The sequence below is a fragment of the Perissodus microlepis genome, chromosome 11 (genome assembly GCF_051167445.1).
Source record: "Perissodus microlepis isolate ML-2025 ecotype Zambia chromosome 11, ASM5116744v1, whole genome shotgun sequence".
Classification (NCBI taxonomy): Eukaryota; Metazoa; Chordata; class Actinopteri; order Cichliformes; family Cichlidae; genus Perissodus; species Perissodus microlepis.
The window spans coordinates 27,518,930-27,543,271 of record NC_140471.1 but is presented as its reverse complement, the minus strand read 5'-3'; the positions used below and the strand labels follow the sequence as shown (position 1 = coordinate 27,543,271).

The window sequence follows — 24,342 nt, the reverse complement described above, 5'->3', positions numbered from 1 at the left end:
GGAGGTAGCAGAGTTTATCATGTTAGAATTTTCATTGGGAGTGAGCAGGATAAAGAGACAACGGTGATGTGGTTTGGAAACATGCTGGGCAATGGACATTGAATTTGGAAGACCACAGACAAGATTCATGGATGTAGAGGAGGACCTGCAGAGGGGTTGGTGTAAGGATGATGAGGGGGCTAGGGTGATAGAGCAGCCAAAAGAAATTTTAGAAACATAATATCCACTTGTAGTCTCACACATTTTTAATGAAGCAACAACCATAATGGGTCGTATTGTGTATATATCTTTTATGATTCATATTAGGGATGTGAATGTGGGTTATTTTACCCATCAGTTTTATTGCTTGACTGCAGGGCACAAGCAATCAAGCTTTACTGTCTAGCTACCCTGATGTGCCACAACATTCAAATTGCTTAATAGAGATGTGAATAACATTGATCATCTTGGTTCCCTGCTGGGAAATTTTGGTCCTGGTATTCATGTGGATTTTATTTTGTTATGTATATAATATATATACACTTGCCAAGCCTAAAAGAAAAATCCCAAAAGAAGAAGGCTCAAACATATGCTTCGGTGGTGGTGGTGGTGGTTGTTGGTTGGTGGTTGGTGGGTGGTGAGAATGTTTGAAGTGTTGTAAATAAAGACAAAAGCTCCCTTAGTTTTGCTCTGAGCTGTTACATAAAGTGAATGAGGGAAATATCGTGTCCTAGAGTGTTTTGTTGTTGCCCCCACGGGCCTCCCAACGGTTACCAAGGGCTCTCATTGGCCTGCAGGCCACACTTTGAAAACCCTGCTTGTAACCCACAGGACCCAAGGATACCAGTCTCAGACAGCAAAGGCCTGTGACCATTTCTCAACAAGCTGGATTGTTTTGATAAGAGTTATTTTAATATTGTGACCTGTGTATGCACTGTTAAAAATTTACTGCTAGTCAACTCTGTCCATTGTCATCATCTTGCACAGATGTTGCGTGTTTCTTGTCAGGTTTGACAGATTTCATATACTGACTGTGCAAATGTGCGCGTTTCTAAAGAAAGCAAGGTTTCTATTGAAAGTGTGCTGATTTTTATTTTATCTTAAAGGGATTTTAAAGACATGGCAAAACTGGAAAAATAAAGTCAGGAGCAATATAATTTATGTATGTATTACACTATTGCTTGTGAGGAATGACCATGTAGGTGCGAGACAATCCAATATTTTCCCTACACACACACAGATATTAAGTGGCAATCATGTTGAATGAAGCTTTATCAGCTTGTAATGGCATCAGGGGCCGCTTGCTAGGAGAATGTGCTAAAGAATTGCATGCTGCTATTTTTTTGAAACTGATACTTGATTATCTCATATGGAGCTGATTGTATTTTCCAAAACAAATCACTCAAACTAAAGCGTGACTGCGGTAAATTTATCATAACATCAGTGCACTGAGGGAAATGCAGGATTTGAATGATGGGAAGCAAACATCTTTGCGGTGTGTTTCAATAATTCTACGCACACTGCTGTGATAGCCCGGACTTCTAAGCAGAACAAGATCATTATGAGAAGCATGTCACAATCTTTCAGATTCATCCCTGAGAATGGGATTTGACGAGACCTCATGGCACAGATATCTTACACGTCCTTATTGTATTGCTTTGCTGTTTTTGACAAGGCAGAGAATGACAGGCAGCTAAAGGAATAACTTGTCAGGAACTGTTCACTTAAAAACAAAGAGTGCCATCTGCAGCTTTTCTGCTGTCCTGTGACGTTTCCCCCGGGGAATTCTCTTATAGCTGCTGTGTGTGTCTGTGCTTGGATAAAGCAGTGGGTCTTTTTCTAGTCTGTATTAGATGGTCTTTTTAGGCATTTCTGTCTCTATCACCCGTGTGTTCTTACTCCTGCTCCATTCCTCCCATCTATTCTAGCCTTACAGCTTCAACAGGAAGCTCGGTTTGGCACCTCCTTTCCCCCGACCTGGGTGAAAGAGGGTGACACCCTCACCCTGGAGTGTACATTCACCTCAGCTCTGCTCCTCTTCCAGAAGGATGTCAGCTGGTTTAGAGATGGTAAGTGTTGCAAATACAAAGTAATTAAGTAAGATTTATTTATATTGCATTTTTAAAGAACAAAGTTCACAAAGTGCTTTGCAGAAGAGAATAATACACAACAATTAAAATGGTATAAAACTAAATCAAGGCAAGCCTGCACAAGCTGGTCTTAAGTTTCTTTTAAAAATGTATTAACACAGATCTTAGGACCAGAGAAAGCACAGATCTATGGATCTAGGGACAGCCATCACGCAAGGATCAGCAGATCTCAGAGATCTAGAAGTTATATATGGCTGTAGTAGCTCACTGATGTATGGAGGCAACTGACGATGGAGGGCTCTAATCACCAAAAGTTTAGGACCTTTTAGAGGCCCTGGTGAGAAACCTCATAGCAGCATTTTGGATAATCTGCAAGCGATCTGGGGATGATTTACTCAGAGCAAATCATCCCAAAGGTCCAAGATTTTAATTACCTTTGGGAACAAAGATGTCAGGTCCACAGATCATAACTTCAGTTTTTGTGTATTGAGAAACAGATAATAGGATACCATTTAGTCCTTTATAATGTGAATGCAGTCTTGAACAACAGATAATTTGGTCACATTCTGGGGTTTCAAAGACAAGTACAATGAAATATCAGCCGTATAACAATAGTATGAAATGTCTTCAAAGTTATTCAGGATGTGTCCAAGTGGGAGCAAACAGGATACCTTGCGGTACACCACGGGATAAAGCAGCAGGAGAGGACACAAAATTAACAAAAGCAAGTGTAACACTCCAGTGAGAGGGATGGGAAGAAAATAAGTCAAAATGCCCACCCACGTTCTAAATCACTTAATCAGGGTACTACGATTAACTGTGTCAAAGCAGCTGACAGACGCAAGAGTATAAGGATTGAATAGTTACCTGCATTTCATCTCATTTTATGTGCTAAAATTTCATTTGAATTTCAGTAGAGTGAATCTGGCTGAAAGTTATCTAAAATATTGTGAACAGTTCAAACTTCTGGTAGTTGGTTGGCCAACACTTTTTATAATGTTTTGGAGATAAAGGCAGTTTTGAAATTTTCCTAAAATTAAAAGAGGGTGAATAATGGCCTCATTAAAATATGAAGGGACACAGCCAGAAGTTAAAGTTAAAGCATTAATTACCTCGAGTCTAGTGGCGTGAAAGACCTTTTTCAACAGTGAAGTTGGTAAAATAAAAGTAATAGGTCATAAAAGCATTATTCTTGACTTTTTATCTTGCTTTTTCTATTTTCCAGGTGTACAACTGCATCAATCCAGCAATGTGGAGATTAAAACATTTGACACCAAGGCCGTCATCACCTTAAGGGCTGCACACAAGGAGCATGAAGGTCTTTATACTGCAAGACTGAGAACCACGGATGGAATCCAAGAGCACAGCGCTTTTGTCTATCTCACAGGTGAAATACTCTAAAATGTTAGCCTACACTCACAATTTATCAATGCATTAGAGTCCAAAGATTAATGGATCTAATATAAATACTGAAGCTGGCTTTGGTGCTTTCAAAATTATCCACTAATGTGAAAATATACCTCCACAGCCTCACTGAGAGAAAATTAAGACCACTTTTCATGTGCAAATGCTTAGTATGAAAAATAGCAAACCTCCAGATGCATTAGTTTAGCTTAAAGTTTAGAAACAATAGGAAACCCTCAGCTGGCTCTCAAAAGGATCATCATGATTATAAAAAACAAAAACAAAAACAACATACCATTTATGTAGTCTTAAAAACTGTCACGGGGGGTGGGCCGGTGTGTTTGAGGTGTGGACCAAAAATGCAGACACAAAAGAAAAATGCGGTATAACAAAAAGCGAGCCATTTATATCTGGGCTGATGTCGAAACAAAAACAAAGCAATGCAAACTGGAGAAAAACTAACCTGAAACCTAAACGGCGAAAAACTAAAACATAAAAACTGACTTGAACATGGTCGGAACAGGATTCATGAAAAACTATGACAAGAGATAAATGGACCATGAACAGGAGAAAGGAAACTCTGTGACCAGATGTGACTTGACCTGGTGAAGACAGAAGACATAAATACACTGAAGGGTAATGAGGGAAGTGGAAACACCTGGGGAAACACAGCTGACACAAATGAACCTGAATGCCACAGGGGAAGTACAACTAAACACACTGAGCATGGAACGGACTCTTCACAATAAAACAGGAAACATAATAGAATGTAGACATGACAACACGAGCTTGACAACGTGGAAACGCATACATGAAACACATGACAGACAGGGGAGAGGCAGAACACAAGGAGAGACGAAAGTACTGGCACAGCTAAAAGTGCAATATAGAGGACAACACAGACTTACACCAAAGACAGGAAAAGACTCATAAACTCAGAGACATGGATGAACCTAAACTAGAATAAAAACCAACTAAACTCTAACTAAATAATAACACAAGAGCTTCACATTATTTCAATATAACATAAGAAATTTCTTGACCATGTGCTTCTTTCCTTCTGACGTCTCTTTTATAACCACCAGTCACAGCCTTGTAATATCCCACATTTTCACCCGTTCACTGTTTTTACAAACACACCTAAGCAGAACATGCATCTGAAAACAGAGTGCTCTTAATTTGTTCCTTTAAGTGCCCAGCACTCTTGGTCATATTACAAATTTTGCAAACATTTTTAAAATAACTGTATGTGAATTCATTTTAAGCATATTTACCATCAATGGTCATTGTATTAATTACCTCTTGCTTGTGCTTGGTTGGATCCAATTTACTTTTAGAGCTGCTTCAATTTGTATTGGTATAGATTCAACAAAGTGCTGGAAGTGCTGTAAATCTCCCATTCCAATAAGTCTTGATGGTGCTCTATTGGATTGAAATCTGGTCACTGTGGAGGCCATCATGTCCTGCTGGAAGCAGCTATCATAAGATTATACAGGGTGGTCATAAAGGGATGGACATGGCCAGCAACAATAATGCAGGAGAGATCCATGATCTCATGTTGTTTACATCCAATTCTGACCTCTCTCATCTAAAAGCTTCAGAAAATTTAAACTAACGTTTTTCTCAGTCTTCTGTTGTTCAGATTTGGGGAGCCTGTTTGAACTGTTGCCTCAGTTTCTTGTCATAGCTGACAGCTCGAAGCAATCTGGTGGTTCTCCTCTGAACTCTGGAATCAGCGAGGCTTTTTCACCTAGATAGCTGCAACTCTCTGGATATTTTCTCTTTTTTTCAATCATTCTCTGTAAATTCTATAGATGTTGGCAAATCTCTGTAGATAAAACATTTTCTGAAATACTCAGACCAGCCCGTCTGATACAAACAACCATGGCACATTCAAAGTTAGCTAAAGCACTTTTCTTCTCTGTTCTAATGCTTGGTTTGAACTTTGGATTTCCTAGATGCATTGAGTTTCTGCCAAGTGATTGAGTAATTCTCCCCCCAAAGGGAGGGAGTATGTAATCAGTTGCATTTGTTTGTCTGTCTCTCTGTTTGTTAGCCATCTAGCATCTACAGTTTTCAAAAAAATCATTTCCAAATTTTATGTGGTAGATGCTAATAACAGATTCAACTGATTTCATTTTGGTGAAAATTGGGTGTAAACGTCAAATTTGCACCAAATTTGAAAATCAGTAAAAACTTTATATTATCCACAATTTTTTGTGGATCATCGTCAAACCTCACAACAATAGGCCTTGGGAACATGAGTACCTAGGTTGCCTAGGCATTACCTGCTTCTATTTACATAATAAAATATATAGTGGTAACAGTTAATGCTTATCTAAGCAGATGATGAAATGTATGATCCATTTTGCAGACACGTTGCTTTTTTTGAAGTACGTAGCTTGTTTTCAATGACTTCCTTAAGCCACTCATAGGCATTGTGCCACGCTTGTAAGTGGGTGTCAGATCACATCAGAAACTCCTCAAATACTTAGTGTCTTCTTTGAAGAACTTGCCCAGCTGTCTTTCAAATTATACGCTTTGTTTGATGTGATGTTTTCAGTCCTCGGCAAAATGACAAATAATGACAAAGTGTGATCTTGTCACCTGTGTGTACAAAATATCTGTCTTTTGGAAAATATAATCATCTTTTTTTACTTTCGAGTTCAGAGCAAACATTCCTCCAAACATTATTTGTATTCACCAGATTTTGGTTCTAGTTTCATTTCCTGTCAGCAAACTGATTCATACGGGGAAATTGCACCATCAATCAAAATATTTCTCCGTCGAGGGCTTGTTAACTTTGTTCGATGAAAGTATATATTTTTCATATGCCGCTTTCTTCTTTCGACATGCAAATAAACCAGAGAGTAGCTCACACTTGAAATCTAAGCAGCACTACGAGGAGGTTTGACACATGTGCAGTATGTGTTTTAAAGTAATTGTAGTGCTTGTTCATGTATGTATTCAACCTTAACTCCCACACCGACAGCATGAAGTGCTCTGAATCATTCATGAGCTCCTGTGCACATACATCGATAACACATCTGAGCCCAAATAAACACACGTATACGGACACTTAATGCAAAGTAAGTGTCTTTTAAAATCTCTACTTGGCTCACTCGCTCTCTCTTTTGTTTGGGAGCTCGTTTTTTTCACCAGAGCTGTAGGTACTAATTTTGGAATCAGGGAAGGTCTCTGAATGTGTGTTTTTTCCATCATTCAGCCGTCATATTAGCATTACAAATGGGGGGGTTTGCAATAAAAAACAAATAAGAAATGAAGGATGGGAGGGAGGGTGGCTGGTGGATGCACATTTAAAAAGGAACGAGATATGTTTCCTATTTAAATGTTGACTTAAGCCTTTTGTTAAAAAAACCAATCTATTCTCAGCATCAAGAAAAGGTTTGCAAACATGTCACGCTATGTTATTCAAGTCTGCTTTGAATAATTTCTTCATTTCTTTTTTGTCCTTTTCGCTATGTCTGTGTGTGTGTGTGTACATGTTTATGCATCTTTGTGAGGACAGAAATTAGTTGCGGGGACCAGCAGTCACTTATGGGGACAAAATTCCCGTCCCCACGAGTTTGAAGGCATTTTTGAGGGTCAAAATAGGGTTTTGGTGTCAAGGTTACAATTACGTACAATTACGGGTGTCAAACTCCAGGCATCGAGGGCCGGTGTCCTGCAGTTTTTAGATGTGTCCTTGATCCAATATAGCTGATTTAAATTGCTAAATGACCTCCTCAACATGTCTTAAAGTTCTTCAGAGGCCTGACAATGAATTAATCATTTGATTCAGGTGTGTTGACCCAGGATGAGATCTAAAACCTGCAGGACACCCGCCCTCAAGGCCTGGAGTTCGACACCCCTGGGTAAGGGTTTCATGGTTAGGGTTGCGGTAAGCGGCGAGGGAAAGCATTATGTCAGATGCTGACAGATAGATGTCCTCACTAAGATATGAAAACGAGTGTGTGTGTGTGTGTGTATGTGTGCGTGTGTGTGTGTCAAATTTGAGACGGCAGGAGATTTGAAATTTCAGAGATTAAAACACACTTGATCTGTTATAATATCAAAATCTAAAGCCAAAGTCTTGTTTGTGTTCAGAAAAGCTTTTTCCATAACCAGCTTTGAGCATCAGTATCGTGGGATATATCAAGTTTAAAGTAGCAAAACTTCACTAATGCAGGGTCTGTGATGTAGATCATCAGAAACAACGACTGCTACCGGAGAACTTTGATCTGTTTTCTGATCATTTGCTGGAGAAGACTTCAAAAGGTGCATTTTAGGTAAACTTTCCAGGGAGATCACCATGTGGGATAGGTGGCTGGTCAAAACAAGTTAGAGCTCATGGAAGGTCTTATTTGTACCTATACGTTCTCTACCACCCCGTCTTTTAGCAATGATTCCATCTCTGTCTAAACAATTTTCTAATAAACCATAACTTAACTGTCACTAATGGCTCTGAAATGGAAGAATTACATTTGTTCACATGTTCTTTTAAGTGGTTTGGATAAAAAACTGGATCAAAGAACATCAGGTACTTGAGACGCTGTTTGTTTGTTTTTTTTTAAATCTTTCCAATTTGAGCACACAGAATTTATTTTATATAGAATATCTCCTGGAGTAACTTAACATGTGGAGTGGCAACTATTGATTACTTTAAAATCATTGATAATCCCTGGTCATTAGGAGAAACACACAATAGCAGGTCAACAAAGCAAAACTCATTTTTGAAATTGTCGTCACCGGCAGGCGGGTGGCATGAATGCCCAACTTTGTGAACATGATCATTTGAGACTGACACAATGTAGGATTTTCAAATTGATGCCATAGGTGCATCTACTAAAAATCTCAGTGATCTTGACCTCAAGGTCAGAGGTCAAGTTTTCTGAAAATCTTGCAGACATGAAAACTTAAGAAACCCAGGATTGGTGGCCATTTTTTTTTTACTTTCAGGCTTATATGTTTGAATCAATTGCATGAACTAGATTGCTATAGCTCCTATAATTAAACTTTCCAGTTCCTTTTTCCCTTGTTTTTACACATCTCCTCCTCCTTTGGCTCACTATCTTTCTCCTACTTTGTTGGAAAAACAAACCCTGTGTTTCCACAGTAAAAGATTTAGTTGAGTGCTAAACTGGAAATCCAATAAATATATTCCAAATAATGTGAAAAAAGCAGCACATCACAAACTTCTCTGTCAGCTGGGACAAATTGCTCCTGTTTGACTTGTTTACTGGTTCATTCAGCCTTCATTAGAGCTACACAAATTCAGTTCAGTTATTAGTACATAGCTGGGGGCTGAATATTTCTATGCTGTTTTTCTTCTCGCTAACTGACTCTCTGCTGACATCCATAGATGCATCAGCTGCAGTGGTGGGCGGTCCCGCGTCTCCTCTCGCAGTGCAGGTGTCTGACGTGAACAAGGACTACGTTTTCCTGACTTGGCAGCCGCCCAGCGCTGATGGAGCTTCACCTGTGCAGGGATATTATGTGGAACGGTGAGAATCGTGATGTACCGCTTACTTCAAATATTCCGTTGGGTTCAAATGAATCAGGTAAAACAAAGTGAAAGCTGACACTGAAAGTTTATTTCAGACCTTTGAAAACTAGCTGACAGTGTTGGCAAATCAACAGTCCACTGAGCAGGTCTTGACATAGAAATGTGCTTTTTTGTGTATTTTAGGATTTCTAGATTTTCACTTTCACTGTTAGTGTTTTGGTTTCTGTTTTGTATTTCTAGCGCTCTAAGTTCTGTAGTATTTCTTGATTTCTAGTTCTTGGGTTTTGTTCCTGTGCCCTTTATGTTCAGTGTAGGTTTAGTTCTGTTTTCATGTTTATTTTCTTGTTCCCCAGTCAGTCGTGTCTCATGTCACTCCTGTCCCTGTGCTCCGTGTTCCCTCTGTTCAGTATCAAGTCCGTGCACTTGTGCCTGTTGTGTGGTTCCTGTTTTATTTTGATAGTCTTGTGTTCTGTGTTCAGTGTTTGGAGTTTTGCTTTACTCCTGTCTCGTTACGTCTGATTAGTCCCAGCTGTGTTTCCACCCGTTTCCATCCTCTCGGTTTTCAACCTGTGTATTGTAGTCCTCACACACACTGAGCAAGTGTGCTGTCACATTGTACCTTCACTACTCTGTGTGTTTTTCCTCCATGCTCCTTGTAGTTTTTTCAGCTGTTTCCCAGTTTAGTTCCTTAGCTTCCCAGTGTCTTAGTGTTTTGATTTTAGTTCGTATTTCTAGTTCCTCGCTTTAAGGCTTTGTTTTTTGTATGAAGAGTCATTTACAGCCAAAATAAAGCTGCCTTCTTTAGTTCACTCCTTCATTGTCCGTGAGTCCTGCATTTGGGTCCTACATCTTGCCTGCCACACAGCAAACCATGGCATCGAGTCACCTTCATGTTTTTATACATATTGCAAATGCAATGTCAGGGTTTCTTTTTCTTTCTTTTTTTAACCTTGAAAATTGACTGATGAAATTTCGATTGTCAGAACTGTTTTTGTTTTGTTTTTTTCATTGTGTTCATATTGATTTTTACATTAAGCTCCTTCATTAAGTCATTGCTTGGTTGGTGATTTATCATGTCATTTAAATATTAATTAAAATGACAGCTGATTATGTCATTTCAACAGGCACTCAATCAATAGATCAACTGTGAGACAATTAGTCTGACTACACTACCTTTTCAGACTGTGTGCATGTTTGAATTCAGTAAAACAACGAAAGAAAAGTATTGACGAAAAGATTTCAGGTTTTCATTGCCAGAAATATCCAGCACAGAGATTGCATCTCCTACAGTGAGCTCACGTTGATTTGGCATTCATTAAAATGCTTATTTTAGATTGGACTCACAGTGATTTCCTGTACTGCAAGTCAACATGTGACCAACAGTAAGCCTACACTGCTAACCCTTCTGTGTGCTTCTGCTGCTGAGGAATTTGAATTGGACATATTAGTTGGCAGAGCCCTAATGAGATGGATGGTATACATGGTAATTATCAACCCTCAACTGTGTGTTAACAGCAGACTCAAAGGCTCTCTGAGGAGAACAGCTACTGGAGCTATCACCAAAATCAATCAGTCAGGATCACCTGAACATGTGTGCTCATATATTTGCATTTCTGCATTTCATGTTCGTTTATGGATTTTCTTCTTTAGTCACAACACACAGCTCTAAACGCTACTGGTTACTGAACAACGAAACAAAGTGTAGGATACTTCCCAGTTCCCTAGCAACCCCCCCGTCTGGTTAGAAAAGTGGCAACAGTTTGTCATTGATGTCGTACAATTTGAGCCTGGACTTGTACTTAAAAAACATTTTTGTTCTGTTTTTGGAGCCCTGTTATTTTCGCGATGCTCTCTGGTCACAATTATACTCTTTTGTGGCGTACGTACTGGCTGTTATGTGGGATAAAGTGTTTCAGAATTGGTGTTATAATATTGTACCCCGCAGACTGCACCTAGTGTTGTTCAAACACAATGGGTTAGTTCTTTGTTTTTCTTGTACAATTTCTTTTTCTTTATTACTGTATTTTCAGGACTGACTTCTCCCTCGCACCGTGTGTCCTTTTCAGATGTGACCTCGGCCAGGGTGAGTGGGTGCGCTGCAATGTGGATATTCAAAAGATTTGCCATTACCCAGTGTTCGGGCTGAAGGAAGGAACTCTGTACCAGTTCAGAGTACGTAGTGTGAACCAGGCCGGTGCAGGGCGCCCCTCCAAAGCCACGAAGCCCGTCCTCACTGCAGACCCCCTGGAACACACCAGGACTATGGGTAACACATTAAACATCAACACTGACATTTAAAAAGATGTAAAATGTGTTAATGTTGCTGATTTTTCCTGCATCGTCTAATTTATTTGTGGAGTGAAATTTAAACCTGACCAGCAGAATACCTCAAGAGCTTTGTCTTGTCGGCGTCTGATATCATAAACAATGCCAAAATATGCACAACAAATATGCATGAGTGCTTTAGTGGAGGAACTTTCCCCGATCAATTAGCAAGTGGAAAAAACACTCTCCTGAAATTCCTTAAATTACTGAATCAGGCTTTGCGATGCAGTTGTATTTATTCCTTAATCATAATTAATTAATTGTTTTAAACTCTCTTGGGCAGCCTTGTTGATGTAAGATCACAGGCACCAAAACTGTCCTATCAGTTAGCTGTCAGGTTCATGCACTTCATGTGGTTTGTAAAAATGGGGGAACTTGCATGACACATCAAAGTGTTTTTCTTTGGTAGAACTTTTGGATGTCTGACAAAAGATGCATAAAGATGCTTTTCTGGCTCTAGAGAAAGTTGGTCTACTTTGAAAACCAAAAGTTTAAGATTATAGAGTCAGAAGGAAGAAGAATTTCTTCTCATACCTTGAGATTCTCATCTGGACTTTACTGACTTAAATCTCTGACTAAACTGTTGGCTTTCAAGCTGCATTGTGGGTAATGAGAGGAAAACATGGCGTGTGCCAGAGTGAAATGGTGCCAGTGTATCATTATTTCCTTCATTCAGACTAATGTTAGGTCACCTTTATTTATATAGTACATTTCAAACAAGAGCTGTTGACCCATAGCTCCACATGAACAGACTCCTGCTCCTTAGAAAAGATCCTTGAAGTTTCAGCACTTTTCTACATATTTCAATTTATGGTCTTTTGAGAGCCAGAGTCAAAGAAAGTTTGAATTCCTCCACTAAACATAGCAGACATCATCAAGCACTGTGGTTTGCAAATGCAGTTGCTCCATAAGTGCTATTGGAGGATAAATGCCTACCAAATCAGCACCATGGGTGGGTTTACCACTGTTATCAAGGGGTACTTTACATAGCTAGCACCCTGCCCCAAGGACAACAACTTAAAATGCCTTTGGATTCAGGTGGATATGGTGGTCTCCAGTGAATGATTAGAGAAAAAATATGTTCCCTCTCGCTTGTAGTTAGTTAGAGTGGACCTAATGGCAGAAAAAAGATAGAAATGCAGCTTAATCATTGGGCAATTCTGTCTGAAATCGGGCTCAAAATCTTATGCAGCTGTTGGGTTGTTGCTGACTGTGATCACAGCATATGATTTACATTATTTTCGAACACATCTAGCCATTGAGCGACCCCTGCGCCTTTTCATGGAAGCATCTGCGTGCATTATGTATCCCCACTTATTTATTCAGGCTTTTCCTTTAATTTGTCATTCATCTGCATCTACAAATGACTACAGAGAGCATCAACAATGCGGTATCAGTTCGTTCCTACTGTTTATTCACCTCATCTGCCTCAGTTGCCATGTTACACCTGCAAGGAAATCAGCACTACCAGAGAGAACAGATGTAGGTGTGCAGATTTAGATCTCACTTTGTAGAGCCACGGGCTTTTGCAGTTGTTTCTCTGACAGCTTCTTAATTACATTGTGGGGTAGAACACATTATTTCCTAAAAGATTACGTATTTTAAAGCTTTTCTGTTTGGTCAACGGCGTAATGTTGGAATGATGGGAGCAATTAATAAGATGCGATGTGGATTGTGGAGTGTGTGCGTGTGTAACTGGGAGGACAGATGGACTCTGGTCAGATGCTGTGGATCATTAAACACAGATGAAGGACAGACAGAAGGCTGACTTACCTCCAGCCTGCTCTCCATCCTCCCATGTCGGTCTGGCTCACTTCTTTGTGTCTTTCTGAGTCCGACTTTCTTATCAGTGGCTGCTCCTCTAACATTAATACAATAATACTGTTATTGTAAGCTCATATATAACTTCATTACCCTGGTACCACGTTCCTTTCTATCCTCTCTATCTTCAACCTGTATCTGTCTGTTTTGTTCTCCTTTCTCAGTGGTTACAGTGGACAGGGGAAGGACCATTACTATCACAAAAGATGAACTGGAAGGTGAGAAGCTTTATTCTTATTTCAGAGCATAATTTTGTCAGAAAAACAAGCCACTTGAACATTTTCCCCCTTGATTTAAAACAGGATCCATGTTTTACCGGCACGCATGGTGCCTCCTTTATGCCTGCAGGATCCCTCGGGGTTTGTGGCTTAATGCATCTTCATATTATATTTAACAATGAGCTGCAGTAATTGTATGACTGTAGCAATGAGCATTTGCTCCATTTACAGAACTGAAAAGAATGAACAATCCCTGGCGGTGTCCTGGTAAATGCACATAATGGTTCGAGCTAGTGTGAATGCCTGTGAAGAGGGCTGATAACCTTGGCAATGTAACCCACGGACAGATAAAAAGGAAAGCGGGAGGTGGAATTTGTGTTTTTGGAGCCATCTAAAACATGTAGCACAGGGAGTCCATTTATACTCTCTTTATTCTGTTCTCCAGGGGAGGTTTAGAGCAGAAGGAGTGTATACATGTATAACAAAGAAGTGCATGTGTGCAGCTTTTAACAGAAGTGAAATGACATAGCACTGCAACATCCTGAACTTCTAAGATCAGTCTCCATCCAGACTGACTCTGTTGCAGTACACATAACTTCAGACCCTCCCTTGTCCAGATTGTATGTTGTGTGTAGTAGTGATGGGTCGTTCGCGAACGAAATGGCTCTTAGAGAACAACGTCACATTAGAAAGGTATAGTAATTATCCACAACTATTTTCGGTTGCAGATGATAAAGGATTCAGAAAGTCCCATATGACAGAGAATATGCATCTTCTTTTTGTTTTCATATTTTAATTTATATTTAATTGTGTTGTGGTTTTCAGTGTTTTGTGTTGTTTCACTTTAAATTTGTAAAAGGAAAATGCTGAAAATTTAAATAGTTAAAAGTTGAAATGTGAATAGTTGATTTTTGTATTATATGATTTATTTATTACATTTTATGTGGAGTGAATAAATAAAAGTATATTTACGGTGGCCCCTACAGACAAAGCACATACAAACTTCAAATCATGTACGAACTCTGAAGCACATACAAACCCTGAAGCACGTTCCAACTCCAAAACACGTAAAAACACGTACAAACTCCAAAACACGTAAAAACACGTACAAACTCCGAAGCACATAAAAACTCAGGAGCACATAAAAACTCAAAACACGTACAAAAGACAACAGAAGTGCTCCAGGATGCTAGGCACAGTGTTGAGCTTTTGTTACCTAGTGGCTACACAAGCCAGCAAGTACCAACGACTGGATTTGGTGTGTGGTAGCAACAGGTAAATGAACTTTTTTTTTTAAATTATTTGAATATATATGAGTGCCTGTGTATAAATACACAAACAATACACACATGCTTTCAATTGTGCAATTTAAGTGATCTAGTAGCTCTGCTTTGGAAGTTCAGTTCATGCTAGAAATGTGTTTTGGAGTTTGTACGTGTTTTGTCTCTAGGGGCCACCGCATATATTTATATATAAACATATATAAATAAAACCACTTTTTTTTACGTTAGTAATTCCTTTTGTGCATAATTTTATATTATTGTTAATAATAAATTAATTAAAGCAACAAAACAACCCAAAGAGCCGGTTCGGAGCCGAAAGAGCCGGCTCTTTTTAGTGAGCCGAACCGAAAGAGCCGGATCTCTAAAAAGAGCCGGAAATCCCATCACTAGTGTGTAGAATGAAGAATCAGAATATTTGAAAGGTTATATGCTGTAGAGCTGTGGGAGGGTTGGAGAGAAACTAAGCCGAATGAATGTGATGTATGTAGTTTGCTAATGCTGTCTCACTGACCTTTGTTCCTCTAAAATTAAACTTGGATCCCTTTTTTATTATTTATGATCTATAAAAAATTGTGACGTTTGGAGGTCTGACCTTTGTTTGACTTTTGAAGGTGGAGTGCATGGCATGAAAAGTTTGAGAGCCACTAAATTATGGTCTCTAAGTTCAATGAAAGAGGAAACTTTCTCCCTTATTTTGGCTTTCTGAAAAGGGGAGGCTAGCCTCCAGATTAGAAAAGTGACCTAAAAAAAAAAGTCACAACCAAAACAGGATGTGACTTTTGTAGTTAATAAAAAAGACATCTAACTCCTCCTTATTATTGAGTTTATGGTCTCAAGCTCTAGTTGACCACAACATATTACTCAAATGACTGGAGAACTGGGCAGGTCTTTCAGGAACTGTACTAAACTGGTTCACAACATACTTAGAAAACAGGAAATACTTTGTATCAATAGGTAACTTCACATCTGAGCAGACAAGTATCACATGTGGAGTTCCCCAAAGTTCCATCTTGGGACCTCTTCTGTTTAACATTTACATGCTCCCACTGGCACAGATTATAAAGAACAACAAAACAAACTATCATAGCTATGCAGATGACACACAAATATATCACAATGTCACCAGGAGACCGAGGCCCTGTACAGGCTCTTGGTAAATGCATTGAGGAAATTAATGACTGGTTGTGCCACAATTTTCTCCAGCTAAACAAAAACAAAACTGAGGTAATAGTCTTTGGTGCCAAAGAAAAACGATTACAGGTCACCAGAGAACTTCAATCTATACACCTAAAAACCACCAACCAGGTGAGAAATTTGGTTGTAGTGATGGATGCAGACCTAAACTTAGAAAAACACATTAAGACAATAACAAAATCAGCTTACTATCACCTCAAGAATATTTCAAGGATAAAAGATCTGATGTCTCAACAGGACCTGGAAAAACTAGTCCATGCATTCATCTTTAGTAGGCGTGACTACTGTAACAGCATCTTTACAGGTCTACCTAAAAAAATCAGTCAGACAACTGCAGCTCATTCAGAACTCTGCTGCTCGAGTCCTCACTAAGACCAAAAAAGTGGACCGCATCAGTCCAGCTCTGAGGTCTTTACATTGGCTGCCTGTCCGTCAGAGGATAGACTTTAAAGTTCTGATGCTGGTCTATAAAGCTCTGAATGGTTTAGGACCAAAATACATCAGTGACCTCCTGACCCAGTATGAACCTTCCAGATCCCTCAGGTCAGCGGGATCCGGTTTTTTATCAGTTCCCAGAGTCAGAACCAGACACGGAGAAGCTGCATTCAGCTTTTATGCTCCATATATCTGGAACAAACTCCCAGAAAGCCTCAGATCAGCTGAAACACTCAGTTTATTTAAATCCAGGTTGAAGACTCACCTATTCTCAGCTGCATTTGAATAAAACACCAAATCCACAGTGTGGATTTGGTGTTTTATTCATTATGTTTGAGGCCATATATTCATCAGCATTGGGCAAAGACTATAGGAGCCCATGGTTTTAATGACCTCAGATGATCACTGAAAAAAGAATCAAGGTTAAAGTTGGCATTGGTTTCACTTAGCAGACACAGATGTCAGGTTGTAAGTTTTATGAAATTCATTTCAGTTTTATTTAAATAGCGCAAAGTCACAATGGTTACCTCAGAGAACTTTATATTACAGAGAACCGCCCCCGCCCCCCCAAATGAGCATGCACTTGGCGACAGTGGGAAGAAAAAACTCCATTTTAACAGGAAGAAATCTTCAGACATGTATTGTTGTTCCTTTCCTTTTGTGTACAGTATACACACCGTATGGGAGAAAACTTCAGTCTGCCACGTTGAATCATTATGTGTAAATAATAAAATGCTAAACACTTTTATGTTTGACATTTAAAGATGTGCTGCAGTCATCTTCTTTTGAACTGAGGTCAGGTGACTGACTTCACCAATCAGGTGCATTCCACTTACTGTCCCTAAATGCTCATTTTAGCTGCACATTAAACATAATTTTCCTTCTGCTTGGTTGTTTAAAAAAAAAAAAGAGTGCATTAAAATGACTATATTGTTTGGCTTCAAACAGTTTGATTAAGCACTTTAAGAGCCACAAAAATCAAATCATTTTCCCTTAAATTAGCATATTCAACAGTCAAACAATACAGCATTGAATAAACAGTTAAATGTTCAAAAGAAATGTAAATGCAAAAACAGTAAAGCTGCAAAGTACATAAACCACTTAGAGACCAAAAAATATTCACTGTGATTAACATCCCTCTTATGGACAATATTTGATCATTTGATTACCAAGTATTGTTGGCTTGTTGTGCAAGCCTGTGCTTTAAAACTCAGTCCTGGAGGCATTGTTATGCTCATTATGAAGCACATGTGTGGGGTTATTAGTGATGGCTTGGCTTTTACTGTGTACTTGTTTGTTTCTTTCTTTCTTTATAGAGCTCTATCAGGGATCTTTGGGTTCTTATAATAAATTTAAAACTGGTGTTAATTGTTCTTTTAGCGTGTTCTTGTCTTTCTGGAGCAACAAATGAAAGAAATGCAAGCATGCATTAAATAGAGGAGGTGAAATATGTTATAATTACTCTCTCGTCTACCCCGCTGAGAAAACCTGTACAACCGCCGATGAGCCTGCTTAATAATATCTGTTCTCAGTAAACTTTCATTTCTCTTCACATATACCACACAAATATGTGTATGTCTTCACAGTTTCACAGCATTCATTAAAAATAGTCCCCTCCCTGAAAATGGGTTTAAGGAGCTTATCATTGCTTTTGTTTGTCATCAGCAGATTTTACTACATGGCTTTATGTTTTTTTCCGTAACCGCTGCAGCACTACATGAATTTTTTTTTTAAAGCACAGTGTGTCCTGCTGCTCAGATACTCCTCTGCGTACTAACAAAGGTTTGCTGCCTCTACCATCCCTCTCTCTTCACTACTCTTTCAGCTGTGGAGCTCTTCTCTGATCCACACTGCAGCTCTACAAACTCTACAAGGAATACAAACGTGCAGACACAGATGGGACACTTCTGGCTAAACCTGAACACTTTTATTGTCCTTGAATCATTTGGAGTGTCACTGAAATTGTGCTGACTTAAGCTAATTGACTACATGTTATCTGCTATACTTAGGTATTAGAAAAGGAGGTGAAACTGGGGTAGCCAGGTGCTGTGCACACATTCAGCAGCAAAGCATTTTAAGAGAAAGAGAATCAAACGCAGCTTCTCAAGCAACACTTTTTTGGATTTTCATTCTCATTGATCTTGTTCTAACTTTTGCATTCGTCATCCTCCTCCTCCTCCTCCTGTCTTTGCTCTCTAGGTCGAATCAAAGCTCCTTTTCCTCCCACAAATGTCCACGCCTGCGAGGTGAGCGACACCTACGTGGTGCTGAGCTGGACCGAGCCTGAACCCAGAGGCAGGGAGCCGCTCACCTTCTACGTGGAGCGGGTCAGTCACGGCACATAAATATTCATATTACAACAACTCAGAAGACTGATTGGCTGCAGGCCTCCCCGAGGGTCTTGGTTAAACTTCCTTCATCTTATGAGCTAATAAGTGAAGTTTTAGTGCATCTACTAAAAATCATTTTTAGATCAATCACATCTGAGCATAATTTAAACTTGGAGAAAAATCTCCAATCTTTGTAGCAGCCAGTAGAAAATCTCCTCACAGCGACTTGAAACTGGTCACTATAACATATCAGAGGTTTATTATCAAGCTGATTTGTTTTGATCCGCTATTTGAAAAAGTGGCCTGCTCTGGGAGTCAGGGTTAATCTGAAGTCACGTGATATGTTGTCTGAAGAACTGCAAACTAAAATCGCAATGATAACTGTTCATGCCAGAAGAGGAGAAAAACTGAAAGATTAGGATATCATGATTAGATTTTAGATTTCTAAGATGGCTGGATAATTGAGATAAACTTATACAGTTTAATTTACAAATCTGAGAAATGAGACTGATTACCTTCTGTGAAGTTTTACAAATTGGCTTTTATTTCATTTTAAAAAAGACCTGCCTCTGAATTAAAAATATATGCATATGTGGGAAATGGACAGCAGTAAAATGTTAAACATTCATTTGAGCCAAAGCTCCTTAACTCCATAATTATACATTAAAAAAAATGTAATGGGCCTGTGTAAGTTGAAAACCCAGCAGAATTTTCACCAGAGTCTGCAGCTTCTGCACTTTACGAAGCGGTATATCATGTTTCAGCTAATTGCTTCCATTTTACTGCAGCTTTAGTGTTTTGGTTCAGTCTCGAGTCACATAGCATCACACATCATTGCTGCCTGCAGCGTGCAAACAGCTGTTTTTAGCAACAATAGACTTGATGTACTGTACCTTCTCTGTACCAAACAGAATACAATGATTGCATCTAGCTGGCAACCACAGTATTCAGCAACTTAAGACCTCAGCAGACGACAGAGAGCAATACAGACCTGATAGAGCAGTGATTTTTATACCTTCAGGTTTCCAACAAAAGTTTCATGTTGCTCTGTAGGTGCTGGATTAATAGTTCCATCTTAAGGAAGCGATGATCCAGAAAACATCCACACTTTTAAGATTTCTGAACAAACACGCACCTACTACGGTAAAAGACATTAAAAAATATCTACATTTAAATTACAATTAGATATAAACTCACCTGGCTACTCTGTTAAGTAAATCTTTTCAACTTCATATATCTACGTTTATCACATTGCAGCATCTAAATGCATTTAGATGCTCGCAATCACAGAATTGGGAAGAAAGGGAATTTAAGTGACTTTAAACATGGAATAGTTGTTGTCACAAGATGGGCTGGTGTAATTACTATAGAAGGTGCAAATCTACTTGGATTTTCACACAAAACCAGAATGGTCTGAATTAAAAAAAAAGAAAATGTCTAGTAAGTGGCAGTTCTCTGTGTGGAAATATCCTGTTGATGCCAGAGGTCAGAAGACATTGGCTGAAACTCACAGCAAGGCAACAGAAACTCAAATAACCATTCCCTATAACCAAGTTATGCAGAAGAGCTTCTCTGAACAATCAATACGTCAGACCTTGAAGCACATTGGCTACATCAGCAGAAGACCACATGGTGTGGTGCTTCTTAACAGCACGTCTATCACTCTATGACCACAGTGTACACATTTTCACAATGCTCATGCCATCTAAACTGGGTTCTTTAATATTACAGTGAGTTAAATGGCTGTGCTTTGAATCATGGATGTGTTGCTGATAAACTGCAGCATCTGTGTGATGCTATCACGTCAATATGGATCAAAATCTGTTACAGTATGCAGCAGCACACTGTATGAATTCACAAAGAGGACCCAAAATGCAGACACCAGGGAACGTGGAACAAACCTTTAATGTTGACAGAAAGCAAGCCGTTTATTGAGGCTGGTAAAACATTACAAAACAAAAGGCAGACGTGAAACTAAACAATAACCTAAACTGGGGAAACTAAAGATAAACATAAAACAACCGAAACATGAAACCTGACTTGGATACAAAGATACCTGGACCGTGGAACATGGAAACATGGCACAAAAGACAACACATGACCTGACAATCAATGAACAGAAACACACAGACTAAATACACACAAGGGCGATTAGGGGATGTGGAAACACACGGGGAAACAGCTGACACTAATCTGACATAACGAGACAAAGGAAGCACACTGACATAGGACACAGACCTTCAAAATAAAACAGGAAACAGGAGACGCAGACATAGCAATGCAAACTTGACACATAAGACACACAGCATGAAACACATAAAGGGTGAGAGAAACTTAAACACAGGGGTTGAAAAACACAAAGAGAATCTAATAAACAAGTGTACTTAGTTAACCTAAATAAACATCAAAATAAACGAAAACTTAAAGCGCTGGTTCAACAGACCCAGGAACGTGACAAAATCTCTGAGGAATCTTTCCAGTACCTGGTTGAATACGAGTCACAAAGACCTGAGGCACTTCTGAAGGCGAATGGGCTCCAATCCAAGTTTCTTATAAGTGTATATAATGCTCTCTCTCATATATGAATATTTACACATATCCAACTAACCACAGTTGTAATTAGTAATACCTTCACATCCAGTGAACACAAGAATCAGTGTTCTTGCATCAGTACTTCCCCCTTGTTTTGTTTGGGAAGTCCGGAGCTGGAACGTGAGTCAAATTAACAGCAGGCTGCTGACAACAGCACTAATTAAACAGACAGAAGGAGAAGAAATACACACCCACATATACTGGCGGTGTTGTCGGTTTAACTGAAACTTTACCATCTTATTAAAAACAAGCAGACCTTGATGTTGCTCTTACATGCCACATATTCTGGCATCAGGAGTTGTTTTTTTTTTTTTTTGCTTGCATGCAGAGATTTTTTCTAGTGATTGGTTGTTGGCTGAATGTGTTATTTAAAAGGCTTTGTTTGGTTTAAAATTAGTCATGCACCTAATTCAGCAACCTTTTAAAAAAAATCTTTTTTCAGAGGCGTTATCGGTGATGTCAAAAAAGTTTTCTCCAACATATTGGAGTGTGTGGACAGCCCCTGGCCTTTACAATAATAGAAGGCCTACAGGCTTTCTAATATCAGCCCAGGCACTGAACAGCTTCTAGCTCCAATAATCAAAAAAACTGCTACAGGAAATAGATCTTTATTGAAACTTTATAAGTTACTGAGGTAATAAAACTGTCAAATCTGTCAAAGGCATCTGAAATTACTAAAAGTCTACAGCTTCACTTCCTCTTATATAATGAAGAGAACATCCAAATATCATATTCGCCCTTGAGCAAGCACTTTATACTCACTGATCTCTGGGAACATACCCGGTTCTAAACAGAGACTTGGGGAAAGAAATGATGGCAATACAGAGCAGGACAACAGCTACGTTAACGTAGCCTATAATGTAGACACTGCATGATGATGGCTAATTGACAAAGATGAAAAGGAAAAAAATTCAAGATGACAAACTGGCGGTCTACAATTTGCATACCTACCCATCTGTCTTCTTTTTTTACTTTATCCTGGCATATTGTTCCTTTTTTCATATTTCTGCCTTTCTAAATCAAAGTATCACTGTCTGTCACTCCAAACTGTGCAGATTGAATCCACCTGCATATTTTAAGGGTCCTGAATTATGAAGATGTCCTTGAGATAGACAGCACTTTGGAAATTAATCTAATTCCCCACCTGTTTCAGTCCCTGACAGGAAAAAACAGCTGGGAGATGGTGAGTCTGGACATGGTGGTAAACTCTCCCAGGTTCCCAGTATTTGACCTGTTGAAGGGCAAGCAGTACTACTTCAGAGTGCGTTCAGTCAACAAGTATGGTGTCAGTGATCCCTCTGAGCCGACCACACCGATCTCCCTCGGAAAGCCACATGGTGAGATTAAATATGTTATGTACCGGTAGCCATTTATTACTCTGCCTCTTGTAAAGGTCACTTAGATTTTAAAGAGTGCCGTCATTGTTCAGCATTTCCACACTGAACTGTATTTCTCCTACTCTACATGTTCACTCATACAGTAATTTTACAAGAGAAATGATGTGGCTATATTTATCTCGGTTTTCAGTGGTTTAATAGATTATCTGGATTTCATATTGAGAACAGATCACAGTACAATATTGAGGGCTCGATAGGAATAATTTATCAACCATATAATTATCATTTTAAATAAATGACAGTATGAGACGTATGTTATGGGTCTAATAACATTACCATAATACACAAGTCCTTGTCTGTTGTTAGTTTCTTTGGCCACTGACTTCGCATGTTGGCACACAGATACTTCTCGGGCCCCTGCTGGTTCTTATCCGTATCTGATGTTGTTGCGTGGTCAAGTTGCCTAGCAACCACTTAGCATCAGGATAAAATGAGGCTGTTTCTAGCACTTAGACTCATTATAAAAGCATTGGATCCTTTTTTATCTGACCACAATAACATTTAATTTATATTAAGGGGGGGGTTTAGCAATGGGCTAAATTCACATGTTTTTACAGTTTATGGACCAATAGCACCTATTGTTTTAATTTTATGACAATAATACCTTCTTTATAGCCACGAAATCTGAAACATACATGCCTACCAATGACCTAAAATGACCTATTTTTAGCATATAAGCAATACCTACCCGCCTTATTTTTACTTTTCTCAATGTGATTAAATGTATCAATTCAACAAAACAGCACAAACAAGCCAAACAACAATACTGAAACATAGCCATGCACTACTTTTTTATTTTAACAGAAAAAAACTAAAATTAGTGCTAAGGTTTTTATTTTCATTCCTTTTCTATAAAACAAAAAACAATCCTTCAGTGCTTGATTCATAGAATTCGTGAAAGTTTCTTGCAAAATAAAAGTAAAGTTTTCAGTTGTTCAGTGGTTCTGAACAACTTTGTATGTACCCTTGTGCTCTAACAAATGTGTTGAGTGCATTTTCTTCCTCTTAAAATATTTAGTTCAGTGGAATCAAAGGAGCTTGCAAAGAAAAGCGTCTGGACTTCTTTAAGTTTACTTGAAGACGTTTCACCTCTCATCCGAGAAGCTTCTTCGGTTCTAAGGTCAAATGGTGGAGAGTCCCAGATATAAACCTAGTGGGAGTATCCCCCCACAGAGGGACAAAAGGCTCCTTGACTACGATGACCTGGATGACTGAGAACCTTCACAGACAGTTCAGTTGAATGTTCCCAAAATTTGGAGGTACCCCCAGTGGAGGTGGAACAAAGCAAAGCGGTGTTTTTGATAACCTCTAAGGTTTCCCACATATGAAATGGATTATTGTATAAAAAAAACATTTCATTGCAAAGTGGCAGATGTTTTGGAACAACCCATAAATAAAAAAGTACAAAACATATCCAAGCGAAATAGGAGATGCTCCACGTGAACTTATGTGATTCAATAATGTACGCTCCCAAAATTGACTGTGACAGAGAAAAGGGGTCCTCCACATGTCTGAATAACAGAATGTGAATATCTCGATGCACAACAATAGGTATAATTTTATATTGTACCTATATATGAATATATGATGAGTCTATTCATTTACTTTTTGGCAGACTTGACCCAGAAACACCAACCAGGGTTGGCTGGGCAGATATCACTTGTTAAATCCAAGAATATGTGATATGTAACTGTAGCAGTAAAAAGTAATGATATTGTAAGTCCACGTAAAATAATATTTCTCTGCCTTATATACAGGTAGTGTGTTT

General features: G+C 38.9%; 1 protein-coding gene across 1 annotated transcript in view; it reads left to right on the top strand.

Annotated features, from left to right (window-relative positions):
- myom3 (myomesin 3) overlaps nt 1-24,342 on the top strand; it is a 71,362-nt gene that overhangs the window by 23,494 nt on the left and 23,526 nt on the right. The window contains exons 9-15 of the mRNA XM_084943920.1: nt 1,908-2,048; nt 3,295-3,456; nt 8,836-8,977; nt 11,046-11,245; nt 13,290-13,343; nt 18,455-18,582; nt 22,331-22,514. Coding sequence (XP_084800046.1) covers nt 1,908-2,048; nt 3,295-3,456; nt 8,836-8,977; nt 11,046-11,245; nt 13,290-13,343; nt 18,455-18,582; nt 22,331-22,514 — 1,011 coding nt within the window. The remainder of the gene's footprint in view (nt 1-1,907; nt 2,049-3,294; nt 3,457-8,835; nt 8,978-11,045; nt 11,246-13,289; nt 13,344-18,454; nt 18,583-22,330; nt 22,515-24,342) is intronic.